This window comes from Protopterus annectens, chromosome 4.part1, assembly GCF_019279795.1.
Source record: "Protopterus annectens isolate FY-2018-M chromosome 4.part1, PAN1.0, whole genome shotgun sequence".
Taxonomy (NCBI): Eukaryota; Metazoa; Chordata; order Ceratodontiformes; family Protopteridae; genus Protopterus; species Protopterus annectens.
Window position 1 is genome coordinate 670851364 of NC_056734.1, and position 13641 is coordinate 670865004.

The window sequence follows — 13641 nt, forward strand, 5'->3', positions numbered from 1 at the left end:
CATCCTGGATTACCTAGCAGACCTACTTCACAGGGGCCTATCCTTCTCTACTATTAAAATCCATGCCTCTGCCATCTCTGCTCATTACAGCCAGAGCCACCTCTCTTTTCACACACCCTCATCGAGCAGTTCCTTAGATGGGCTAACAACTTAAGGCCACCCAGAAGAGCCCCCTACCCCTGCTTTGGACCTTACCTTTGTGTTGGAAAATCTCACGCTACCTCCCTTTGAGCCTGCAACTTCAGCAAAGTTAAAATTCCTCTCTTGGAAAACAGCCTTGCTTCTGGCCATCACTTCAGTTAGAAGAGTGTCTGAGCTACAAGCACTCATGGCTGTGGAACATCGTTTTTCATGCTGACAGGGTCTCCCTCAGGACTAACCCAACTTTCATGCGTAAAGTGGTGTCCAGTGTGGCTCTCAACCAATCGATTTATTTGCCCACCTTTTTCCCTAAACTTCAAAATAAGGGGGAAAGGATCCTGCACTCTTCAGATTCTACCTGGATAGGACTAAGACCTTTAGGAAGTCTGACCAGTTGCTTTGCAGCAGGGGCAGAGGGCAAGGCCATATCAAAATAAACCATTTCCAAATGGGTAGCACACTGTATCCATTTCTGTTACAACCACGGGAAACCACCCCCACAGGGGATCAGAACATATTCCACTAGGGCAACTTCCACCTCTGCATCTTTTCTCAGAGGGGTCCCTACCAGGGACATCCTAGAGGCTGCAACATGAAGCTCTGTTCATACCTTCACCAAGCATTACCACCTGCCTGTCTTTTCCAAATCCAGGACAGGCTTTGCAACAGCAGTCCTGCAGGGCGTACTAGCCAGCCCCAACTCTTCTTGACTGCCTCCACCCATTTCTTCAGCTTTGGGAATCAACCCAAGTGTGATGACTGCAACAGTGAAACATGAAGAACATAGTACAGTTGTGTACACTTACCATAAATGTAGATATTAGAGTGTATTCACTGTTGCACTCCTGGTTTCCCACCCTCCACCCCCTTGTCACTCTTTCTCTCACTCTCTCTCTCTCTTCCTCACTCCTTACAGTGCTATTTGGTATTTACTTTCTACTGGTGGTGGTGTTCCACCATAACCTAGCTCCCTATTTGGGGGCTCCTAACATTAGGGGCAAGAAAAACTGATGTAATGGTATCGGCTGCCTGTTTTTATACCACTGACGACCTGACGTCAGTCCTGGAGTGACAGCAAATGACACAGAAATACTAAGCCTCTGGTATTCGGGCCAACTGGGGCTACCCCTGGCAGGATAACCCAAGTATGATGACTGCAACAGTGAATACACTCGAACATCTTCATTTATGGTAAGTGTACACAACTGTACTTTCTTGCTTGTGTGTGTCAGCTAGTAAAGGGTGGACTCTTACTCTTCAGTGGAAGTTCACCTTTCAGCAATCTCAGCCTGCTTGCCACCAGACCCTCCCCTATTAGCCAGGCTCGATGTGAAGCGGTTCTTAAAAAGGGCTCTTGCACATCAGACGACCTAGAAAGCCCATCCCACCACCCTGGGATCTTAACATCATTCTGGCAAAACTAACCCAGTCTCTATTTGAACCTGCTAGTGCAGCTTCTCTGCAAATGTGCACATGGAAGACAGTACTGCTAGTGGCCATAACTTCAGCCAGAAGGGTGTCTGAATTACAGGCCCTAATGGCCTGCCCCCCATACACTACCTTCCAGAAGGACTGGGCAACACTTAGAACTAACCCTTCCTTCATGCCAAAGGTGATCAACGATATATCCTTAAACCAATCTATTCATCTTCCCACCTTCTACCTCTCTCCTACCAATGACAGTGAGAGAATACTCCACTCCCTGGATGTACACAGACAGCTAAGATTTTACCTAGACAAAATAAAATCCATTAGAAAATCCAATCAACTCTGTGTCCTTCCACCCCACAGCCCTGGGCAAGGCAGTCTCCAAACAAACCCTTGCATGTTGGATTAGGAAAGCCATTTGCCTCTGCTACTCACACCATGGCAAAAAGCTGCCACAGGGAGTCAAAGCTCACTCCACCAAGGCAGTGCCAGCTTCCAAAGCCTTTTTAAAGGGGCTAGACACCACTTCCATACTGAAAGCAGCCACATGGTCCACCATTCACACTTTCACCAAACACTACAAGTTAGACCATGTCTCCAGAGCACTGGCAGGATTTGCCAGGGCAATCCTGCAGAGCTTTGTGGAATCAGCCACTTCAACCTCCACCCTTCCTTCCAACTAAGCTGTGGTACTCTCCCACACCAAGAATACTGCAACATAGGAATAGAAGGACATAGAATAGTTGTGTAAAATCTTAACATAACCATAGATGTCCCTCTCTTCCATTTTGCAATATTCCTTCCCGTCCGCCAAAACCCCCTTATCCTTTTCTCCCTCTCAATCACGCATATCCTTAGGTCTCCCGAGGTCTACACTCTATCTTGTGACCTATGCAACTACATAAGGGCTCCTTGAACCACTGGCTAGTCCTCCTGCTAGGCCTTCAAGTTCTGAGGTCTATGCATGCAGATGTAACATTTAAGGTTCCTGGTTTATGGCCCTAAGTGTGACGTCCCATGCAGCTACTACAGCCAAGCTGAAGCTTTTGTATAGGAGCAGACGTATGGGTCGCCTGAGGTGGAAAATCCCACACCAGGAATACTCCAACATGGCAGAGAAGGACATCTATGGTTATGGTAAGATTTTACACAGCTGTTCTGTCCTACTACTTTACTTTGCATTGGCTTCCCTTTACATGTATATCTAAAATAAAAAGTTTAGTTGTGCTGCTGCTTTAACTTTGGTCATTTGGGGTGTGAATGCACTGCAGGGTGCTGTGTAAAGCAGAGTGCCTGCAATCATTGCTACAATTACAGCTGCTACCTTTACTGACAGTGACATTCACTGGTCGATGTAGGAGTCATAAGTGGAAATGTGGGCTTTCTGTTTTGTCAGGAACATTACTGATATAATACAGAATGTGCCACACTTATGCTTACCTTTTACATGTAATCTTCCATGTTTTGGAAATCGAAAGGTTGAGAGCTATGCACTTAGTATTGTGCAATGCTGATAGTTCTGCCCTCTTTGACACACTCCATGACATGTTTTTTCTCAACAGGAAGGCATAGTCAGTCTTTCACCTATGAAAACTGTAAATTACTTTGCAATTCACCAAATAAACTGTAGGGAAAGGTCTTTGCTTTTTTTGCAGGTGGGCAATTGAAAATCTGAGTGTCTTGCACAAACTGTTGACAGTTGTATAAAATGGAATGCACATGTGAAACAAGTAATTGTACCATTTGTACTTATTTTTTAAAGCATTTTACCGATGGGGTTATGTAGAAGAAGGGTAGCATGTACCGAAACAGGGTTGCTCCTCGTAAAATTTGTGGTTTTCTAGCAGATCACTGAGGATTGAAGTCTCTAAATACGTAGTGACGTTTGACTTCCTTTGCGAAATGCATGCTAACACAAATCCAAATATTTTAGCAGTTTTCTAAGAGGAATATTTAAATTTGCCCTTATTTTTAGACATTTGTCCCATATTCTTGTGCTAAGAAGTTGGCAGTAATGCACATGGGAATTCAGAAATTATATTCATACAAGTGCGCTGAGACTAGATGCTGGTTGCTTGGGAGTGCTGGTTGGTTGAGTTTTGGTTAATGGGAATTTTACTGTATTTGTGGTAATTAGGTATTTGAGCAAGACAGTACACTTATTTTTACTTTTTAAATTACTTTGTTGTGTCTTGGTATTAACTTCTGTGTAACTCGTATAAAACCCAACAGTACTCCAAGAATTAAAATACTGAGGCTTGTAGAAATCATCACACACCTTTATAAGGATGGTGCTTTCTGTAATCTTAAAACCAGAAGCTTCCTTTGAAGTCTAGTCTAAATTAAAACAATTCTGAAACGTACCAGTTTAGAAGTTCTAAGTTATTTTATGTTTGAAATAGGAGGATGGATTGTTTATTCTTTAGCAAATGCAGATTTTTGACTTAAGAAACAGAATCCTTTTCCACTGTGTAGCTTATAGGCTACCTGCTGTCTGTCTGGTGCCTTTTTTCTTTAGTATTGAACACAAATCTTTGCAGTATGGTTAGTTCATTAGAATTTTGCAAATAATTATGATCTAGGAAGCAGCTGAACATTAAAAGTCTGCCATGTGAGACAATGTTCTCCTTTCATTCAGCATGGACTTTTCTGTCTTGACAAAAAAAATGTTAGAAAGAATGGACAGAAACATCTAGAGCTGCAGTGTTTTGGTAAGAGTTTGTACAAGTAAGGAAGTCTGGTTAGTCAACTTGTCCTGGTTTTCTATATTGCACATGTAACTAAGCTTGAGTAAACCGTCCTCCATTAATGTTTTTTCTGTTCATGCAGATCAGGCATCTGAAGTCCAAATTACAATGATGCTGACTGAGAGCTGCAAACTGCGAGGGCTGCACCACAGGTAAAGAGACACTTCTTTGCATTGGTTTTGTAGATCCTACATGCTGCCATCCAACCCACTGCTCTTCTTTTCATTGCACTGTGTGTAGCAGCGGCTTATTCTGCTGTGCATTTTTGTATAATGTTGCTGTAAATCATACCACTGCTAAAAGCTTATCAACAGTACTAGGCAAGCAATCATGGGGGCCATAATATGCTTAGCTATGTTCACCTTTAAGAAGAAACACAAAGATACTTGCCATCCTCTGCAAGCATTTAATAGTGCTCACCTTCCAGATCAAACAGGGCCATATGTGACAACTACAGTGTAAATGTACATGTCGCACACGAAGTTATCAAACTAGCCTTAAGGGCATCCAATGAATTATTCCATAGGCAGGGAATATGTTGAATTAGGAGCGTAGCCCTCTGGTAAGTCACGTTTGTTAGTGTAGGTTTAGGTCTGTAATGTGGGTGTTTGTGAAGCCCAAAAGATTTCTAACCAAGAAAATGAAAGGCCTTAAATCCTTTAACTAACCTGATAGATCAGCATGACTGCTTATGTTCAGTAGTTTCTGGCTGCTCCAAGATGACCAGTGTCTCACCCTTTGTTTCATGAAAGACCCAATCCTGTTAGACCTTTGATTTCTTCACAAAACTTTTTGCTCTGCTAGTACCTTTTTTGAATTCTCTTCCCCATGGTAAAGGATAGTAAAGTACCTGTCGGATTTGGAAACAAACTGTGCACATTTGCTGCTCTGGCCTTCTGGAACATTGTCAGAGGCACACAATTACGTTTCACATTACTATCATAGACCAGATGAGGAAGAAGGTTAGGAAGGTGTCTGACAGGATATTAGGGGAAACTGTTTGACCTCACTCAGAAAGATGGCTAAAAACCCCACATGTGGGGATGATGATGTGCATGCAGCATCCAGGGCAACAAGCTATATGGACAGAGATCAGAAGACATGCCTGGCTGAAGGTTGGACCTCCTGCCAGAAGATGTCAGAGTGCAGCTGCTGACTGTTTTGAATATGGAGCTGTTGTCTGAGAACACCACTGGTGAAATAATTTTTTTTTGGGGGGGGGGCTGCACAGTCAGACAAACAACTTGTTCACTCCCACATGTAAAATGAATTGCCCATCTAAATCTGAAGCCTACTACTGCAGGCAAGAAAAGGTAAGCAAATAAAGTGTAAGAAGGGCCAGTATAAGAAGGATGGCAGGACCACAGAACCCTCTACCCCTCAAGGGAGCAATCATGTCCATCTGGAACTTCTTCCCCTCCTGTCCCTAAAAATCACTTCCCTAGTCTTGTTCCCCGTGCCACTTCATCCACCTCAAAGATGTGAGGAAGGCTAACTCAGTGCATGTGAAATGGAGAAAGCATCACAAAAGGGTGCCACAGCAAAATGTCAGGTTTGCAAAGTAAGAACATTGGAAATGTTTGGCATTCCACTGACATCAAAGGACCAAGTACATTTGCTCCTCTATACTACAAGAACTTTTCCAAACTAGTGGTGCTAGTGTCCAATAAAACGGGGCCAGACCGATGGCTTGTACGCAACTCTTCCTACTAAGAGGGCGAGTAGAAGCCCTTCTTTGACTTTTCAGAGCTATTTATTTTAAGATTCAAAAATGACAAATACTGACATTGCAAGCCTTCTTATCACACCTATTTTCTCAAGCTTTGATTGTTATGCTGCTTTTCAAGGATGCCTATCTTTACATACACAACCATGGGTATTGCAGGAGCATTCTCAGATTTAAGTTGGTGGGCTTCTATGATCAGTTTACCTTCTTGCCCTTTGGATTGGTTACTCTGCTCCCCCTTTTTGTTATAGAGTGGTTGACTTCAATAAATACTTATTGCAGAATCAAGATAATTTCACCTAGATGAGTGCCACTTTCAGGCAGTGTTTCCAGGAGGAAGGCATCAGTAACGGTCCATCATGAATTGCTTTCAAAACCTGGGGTTTTCATTTAACATCCCCAAGTCAGATCTTACCACTTCTGTAAAAGTAGTGCTTATTGGAAACTTACTAGATTCTAGCAGCTAGAAGGTCCACCTCTCTCTAGATAAAGTAGAAGCTCTAGCTTAGTACTTCAAGCAGGTAGATCTACAAACAGTGGTTACAGCCAGAGAATTTGTAAGGGCACTGGGATTGATGACTTCTGCAGTCCTGATGTCCTCTAGTCAGAATACCCATGAGAACATTTCAGTGGTACCAAGGATGGTACATAATGTCAGAATTCACAGCCCTTGGATGGAGGAATTTCCATGCTCGTTTGTATCTCCTGAGTGTTAAGAATGGTGTTTTATCCAGGTCAGACTAAATAAACAGGGTGCCATTTATTCAAGAACCTCAAAATTGGGTACTAATGGGTTTTTCATTCCTGTTTTGTAGGACACATTTACACAACCTCAAAGTGAAGGGAATGTGGAATGGAACTCAAATAAATGAAGAAGCACATCCCTCAGAGCCTTCATGCCTGTGTGCAAGAAAGGGGTTTGCACGTGCAGTAGGGGCAGTGCTACTGTAATAACATAACTTGGTATACCAACAAACAAGGGTAGACCTGTTCTTTCCCCCTTGTGCAGTCTGGCCATCACTACCTGAAAGATGGCTGTTAATCACATATTACCATAAGGGCAGTCTACATCCTATCCCAGATGAGCTCAAAGGCAGACAAGCAAAATAAATCCGGTGCAGATTCTTACAAATGGATGTTACACATGGATTTTTTTTCCCAGATTATTCATAGCTGGTGGTGTCTTAGAAGCAGAAACTATGTGCCTCTTCATTCAACAAGCAGCTCAGCAAAGACTACTACAAAATGAAGCTTGGCCCATGGATGACTTTTTTCAGAAAGACAGGTGTCTTTCTATATGCATTCCTTCAATTCCTCCTCATCTCCCAGTTGGTGCAGAAAGCAGGGGAGGGGAGAGAAAGAATGTTGTTTCTAACCCCTTTTAGCCCAGAAAACATTTGTTGTCTGCTGCTATTCATTTATCCAGTGGGAATTTCATGTGCTGCCTATGCAAATGGACCTCCTAACTCAGGTCAAGGGTGCCATTTTGCATCAGTTTATGCATCCTTCTGAAGACGTTGCAGCTTACTGCCTAGATAGTCAACTCTTGCCTTTCAGGCACCTGTTCTCTGAATGTGTGCCGGCCATACGTAAGGAGACTAGGAAGCCTGCCACAAGGCAAGCCTCCTTAACCAAATGACAGGTTTTCCCCTCTTATGGTTTGTGAAGGAATAGGACCCTAACATGGCATTGATTTTCATTATTCTCCAGTACTTGGGTGAGCAGTTTAATTTAGGCATGTTATTTACCTCTCTAAAGGTGCATCTCTCAGACGTTTCTTTCTGCATACACGTGGAAGCCCTAGCATCTGTGCAGCCAGTTTAAACAAAAGGAGTCCAGCTGGGACTCCCAGGAAAAGCCGATGATGTTGCAGGTGCTTTTAACCACACCCCGGAAAGGCAAACTACAACCCCCTTTGATCCTGCTGCCTCAGCACCTCCCCCAAATGTCTAATATAGAAAACACCTTTACTACTACCTCTCACCTCAGTTGCAAGGATTTCAGAACTGCAAGTATTCAGGAGGGAGCTCTGTTTAAGCCTTGCATGTAATTTAAGCCTTACATGCAAGGACAATGTCAGTCTTTGAACAAACCTCACATTTATGCCAAATGTAATGTCCGAGTTCTTTATCAAAGAGAGTAGCCATGTCCTTGCTTTGTTCCTCAATCCCCAAAGTGTGGTACAAAGTATTATTTATTCTTGAATGTGCACAGGCAACTGAGGTACTATCAATATAAAGATAAAAACATCAGAAACTTTGATCAGTTTTTTTGTATTCCTTGCTTCCATTTAGGAGGGAACCAGTTTCCAAGTAGACAGTCTCTAAGTGGGTGGCTCAGTGCATGTTTTTTTTTTTTGCTGTCATTATGGAAATAATATTGAGAATACAGTGAGAACCCAAAATATTTAGGAAACCGTAACCACTGTCACTGTTATGAGGGTCATGAGTGCACAAACTGTTGTAGAAGCAGCTACTTGGTCCTTATTCCACTCACTTTTTAAATGCTGTTGAATAATCATTGCCTGTAGGACTTGAGGGCTGGGTTTGCAATTGCCATTCTACAGGGTTACTGCAGTAGTGATGTGTATGAAGAAAGCCATACAACTGGGATGGCGTTTATACGTGTGTAGTAATTGCTGTCATTCTTGAGAGTTACAGCAGTGGTGTTCTCCCACCATTTTCTCTTTTTGGGCTGGAATGGGTACTCTGTCCCTGTCCATTTCCTTGTCCTCCTTTAAGACCTTTGGCATACTTCGTTCTTGATAGCCTTGGGGAAACATGTTCCTCCAAGTCTTTGATCTGTGTAGATGTTCTTCGTGTTTCACTGTTGCAGTCATCACATTTGGGTTATCCCTGCCAGGGTAGCCCTCAGCAGGCCCGAATACCAGAGGCTTAGTATTTCTGCGTTGGCTTTCATCGCTTCAGGACTGACGTCAGGTCGTCAGTAGTATAAAGTACGCCATTACGTCAGTCTTTCTTGCCGTGGAGCCCGAAGCAGAAGTAGTTTGCACGAATGCCAGTCAGCCGCTACCTGAGTTTTGTCTTCCATATTGAAGCTGAAGTCTTCTAAAGCTAAGTACCCCGTTGGGGATCCTTTTTTCTTGCACTAACCGATGTCAGAAAAAGTAAATTGTCTTGCCTGTGGAAAGGAAATAACACACAGAGACTTTCATTCTTACTGCGTCATTTGCTTAGGCCCAGACCACAACATCCCCCGCTGTCGCTTCTGTGCTTTGTTCAATGCCAGAACTGTACGTAGTCTGGCCCTTATTGTAGCTAGATATTCTTGCTTACAGTCCTCCAATTCTGATATGACTTTGTAAGCCATCTGACAGCAGATCTTCTGAAAAAATGTAAAGATAAAGACAGAGACAAGACCACACAGGTCCAAACCTTCCGACGACACTCCCGTTAAGCTAGTTGTCAGTTCTCCGGTCCTCAGTGAGGCACTTTTGCAGCCCCTGATGCCCACTTCTGTGGATTCGCAGGCCGCTACCGAGACCTTTTCGGAGTCTGGTATTCCGCGAGACTCTTCATCGACTAAGGATCTTGCGGATGTCTCTACCATGGATGGGTCCCGTGCCGCTGAGCAGGTACTGGCTTTCGAAGAAGTACTTCGCACTACCGATTCTCGACGGACAAACTTCTTTAGTGTCTACCGTTCTTTCGAAAACTACCAAGTTTCTAAAGCCCAGGGTACGAACCACACCCAAAAAACTGATGACCCAAGCTCAGGTACCTGCTTCCTTGCCTCAGTCTCAAATGCTTAAAATGGTGGAAGACCTTATAATGCTTATCAGTGAAAACCAGGCTACCCCTTCCAAAAGAAAGAGATTTGTCCCCGGTAGTTTTATCTGAACTGACTGTGGTGCATCTGAATATGAAGATATGCAACCCCTCTCTGCTTATGAGGATTCTGATGCAGAGGAATCCATCCCTTCAGCCTCTCTACCCGAGGACTTTTCCTTTGGGGAAACCTTACATACCTTAAGGGAGCATTTCCAGTGGGAATGTCAGGACTACCCTCAGTCAAAAAAGAGACTCTGGGAATTTAGATCTTTTACAGCACAGACCTCTGGCCATTCTTCCTGTCCTGGATGTTGTGGATGATGTTTTTATGGAATCTGGTTTGATTCCTGACACCCTCCCTCCTGCTCCCAGAAAACCTGACCGGTGTACAATGAGTCCCTGACTCACAAATTTCTTTTCAAAAATCCTACTGCTGACCCTGAGGTTATCTCTCAAGGGCCTAAAAGAATTAAAGCAACTTCTGCTAAGAATCCCACCCCCTCAGATAGGAATTCCCAAGCATTAGACAGATGGGGTAAAAAAGTGTACACCTCTGCTACTGTTGCTATTAGAGCACTAAATTGTCAGTTCCATATGCTGAACTATCAACAACATAACATAGAACTCCTCAAACAAAAATAATCTTCTTTTCCTGCTTGTGCAGAAAATAGTTACAAGAGTTAATGCATTCTGCAAGTCAAGTAACTAAGCGCACCTTGCAATGTGGTTTTGACACCCTAGAAGCATCTTGCAGGGCAGCAGTCACTGGTTCTGTCCTTAGAATGTATGCTTGGCTTAAGGAACAGCCCTTGCCAGACCATTCAAATCCAAATTATTGGACGCACCCTTGCACAAAGACGATTTATTTTGCACCAAGGCAGAGGAGGTCTTAAAAAAGATGGAGGAAAAAGCTAAATCTATGCAGATAGTTAGACTTCAGGTCCAGCCAGCGAGGTTCAGTAGGCATTGCCCTTCCAAGCACTGGTCCTTTCCTGCCCCCTCCAGGTCAGCTCAGCCTAAGACCCTGGGGAAACAGGCCCCCAAGACAACAGCCCCAGGGAATGCAGAGATCTAAGCAAGCGTTCCTCCTCTTCAAAACCAGGGAGTGCTAAGCCACCCCTTCATGGTAAGAACTCACAATAACTTTACACTTCCACCCCCTCCCTCTCCCACCTGCTCTTGCCCCTAGGAGGAAAACTCTCCTTCCACGCAAGCACCAGGGCCACCATTACCAACGACCGCTGGGTACTCAACATAGTGTCCCAGGGATACAAATTTTATTTCCGCACTCTCAACCCCAAAAGGGTTCCCAGATCTTCTCCCAAACCAGTGGGCAGAGGCCAAAAAGCAAGTCCTTTCCCTGCTCTGTATGAGGGCAATAGAGCATGTTCCTGCAGAACAGATAGGCCAAGGTTTCTACTCCAGACTCTTCTTGGTACCCAGAAAAGAGGGCACATGGTGCCTCATTCTCGATCTATCCATTCTAAACACCTTTCTGGTGATACCAAATTCAAAATGCTCACCCTCCAGCAGCTTCTACCTATGCTCTCCAAGGATGCTTGATTAGCCACCCTAGACCTAAAAGAGGCCTACCTACACATCCCAATCAGGGAATCATGCAGGAAATACCTATGTTTCAGGGCAGGATCACTGCACTTTCAGTTCTCTGCGGTTCCCTTTGGCTTATCGACTGCCCCCAGAGTTTTAACAAAATGTATGGCTCCCGCCATTGCCTTTTGCAGACAAATATTCAAATTTACCCATACTTAGACGACCGCCTGATTCAGACAGATAGTCAGGAAAAGCTGCTAAAGCACCTGACCTTTGTAAAGAACCTACTGACCTCCCTAGGGTATATTGTCAACAAAAAAAAAATCCAAACTAGTACCCACACAAAAAATTGTATTCCTGGGAGCATGCCGGGACACAGCATCCCAGATGGCATTCCTTACACCAGAAAAACAAACCTACCTGACAGCCTACTTCTCTCAACTAGCCACCCAGACCCCAGTTAACCGCAAGGAAAATCCGGCAAGCTCTGGAATTCATGGCTTCTTGCATTCTACTCATTCCATATGCCAGACTGCATATGAGGAAACTACAATGGTACCTAAAAAGCCTTTGGTGTCAGCACTCCCAAGACCTGGAAACTGTTATACCAATGATATCTTGTATAAGGAAAGATTTTCTTTGGTGGGCAGCAGCATGCTACCACAACAAGGGACTTCCCTTCTCACAACCCCATGCTGCCCAGACCCTTACCACAGATGCATCAGACTATGCCTGGGGTGGACACCTGGATGGCAGGTGCATTCAGAGCCAATGGAGCCCAAATCAAATACATCTGCACGTCAACCAAAAAGAGATGTTAGCGATTCAGCACTCTCTGACAGCTTTCAGACCCCTACTCTCCCCGGGGCCTATACTGATCAAAATAGACAACACCACTGTGATGTGGTATATCAACAAGCAGGGAGGGACTCACTCGTACCCTCTTTGCAGACTCATCATGGCCCTTTGGCACACAAACTCAGCCATGCAACTACACCTGTTAGCACAATTCCTGCCAGGCTCTCTAAACTCTCTGGCAGACAACTTAAGCAGAAATCTTCTGGACCCACACGAGTGGTAGCTCGACCAAAGAACCTTCACCCTTGTAACCCAGAAATGGGGCACCCTGAAGGTCGACCTTTTTGTCTCCCACTCCAACCATCAGCTCAGCAAATTCTGCACCAGGGAACCTCACAGCAAGGCCTGGAAAGTGGATGCTCTATCCTTCCAGTGGGTTAACCTCGGTCTGTGCATTTCCCCCTCTACCTCTCATTTCAAGGGTACTGCTCAAAATAAGGGAGGAAAAACCAAGGACAATCCTGATTGCCCTAGACTGGCCATGCCAGCACTGGTACCCACTGCTGTGCACTTGTCACCCTTGCCACCATGGCATATCCCTCGGATCCCAACACTCCTGACATAGAGGAATGGAGAATTCATGCATCCCCAATTGCTGACCCTCAATCTGGCAGCCTGGCTTATTCCCTGACCACTTCACAAGCTGCCAATCTAAGCAAACAAGATGTTCTTCATGTTTCACTGTTGCAGTCATCATACTTGGGTTTCTGCCTGCAGGTAGCCCTCAGTCGGCCCGAATATCAGAGTCTTGGGATTTCTGCGTCAGATACTGTTGCCTCTTCCATGATGTCAGATCGCCATGGGTATAAAACATGCAGCCAACCGCATTACATCAGCTTTTCTTGCTGCATGGGAGCCTGAAGCAGAAGCAGTTCACAAGTGCTGGTCGGCTGCTTCCTGAAATTTCCGTTTTTCGAGTTTCAAACCTGAAGTCTTCTAAAGCTAAGTACCCCGTTGGGGAACCTTTTTTCTTGCTCTAACCGATGTCAGAAAAAGTTAACAATTGTATTGCCTGTGGAAAGCAAATACCTCACAGAGATTTTCATTCTTACTGTGTCATCTGTTTAGGCCCAGACCACGACGTTCCTCGCTGTAGGTTTTGTTCCTTATTTAATGCCTGAACTATTCATCGTCGGGCTATCTTTGTCACTAAATTCTTTCACTTTTGTTCCCCGTATTCCGAAATGGCTTCGATAAGCCATCCGACTACCGATCTTCCAAAAAAACATAAGGATAAAGACAGAGGCAGACCGCATAGGTTCAAAACTGCCAAAGACGCTTCTGTTAAGCTAGTCGCCAGTCCGCCGATACTCAGTGAGGCGCATCCGCAGCCCCTGATACCAGTTTCTACAGATTTGCAGGCCTCTGCTGAGACCCATTTTCGGAGTCTGGTATGCCG

General features: G+C 44.4%; 1 protein-coding gene across 1 annotated transcript in view; it reads left to right on the forward strand.

Moving 5' to 3' along the window:
* The window catches only part of RYK (receptor like tyrosine kinase), a 1434429-nt gene that overhangs the window by 1195750 nt on the left and 225038 nt on the right, over positions 1 to 13641 (forward strand). The window contains exon 11 of the mRNA XM_044070454.1: positions 4399 to 4468. Coding sequence (XP_043926389.1) covers positions 4399 to 4468 — 70 coding nt within the window. The remainder of the gene's footprint in view (positions 1 to 4398; positions 4469 to 13641) is intronic.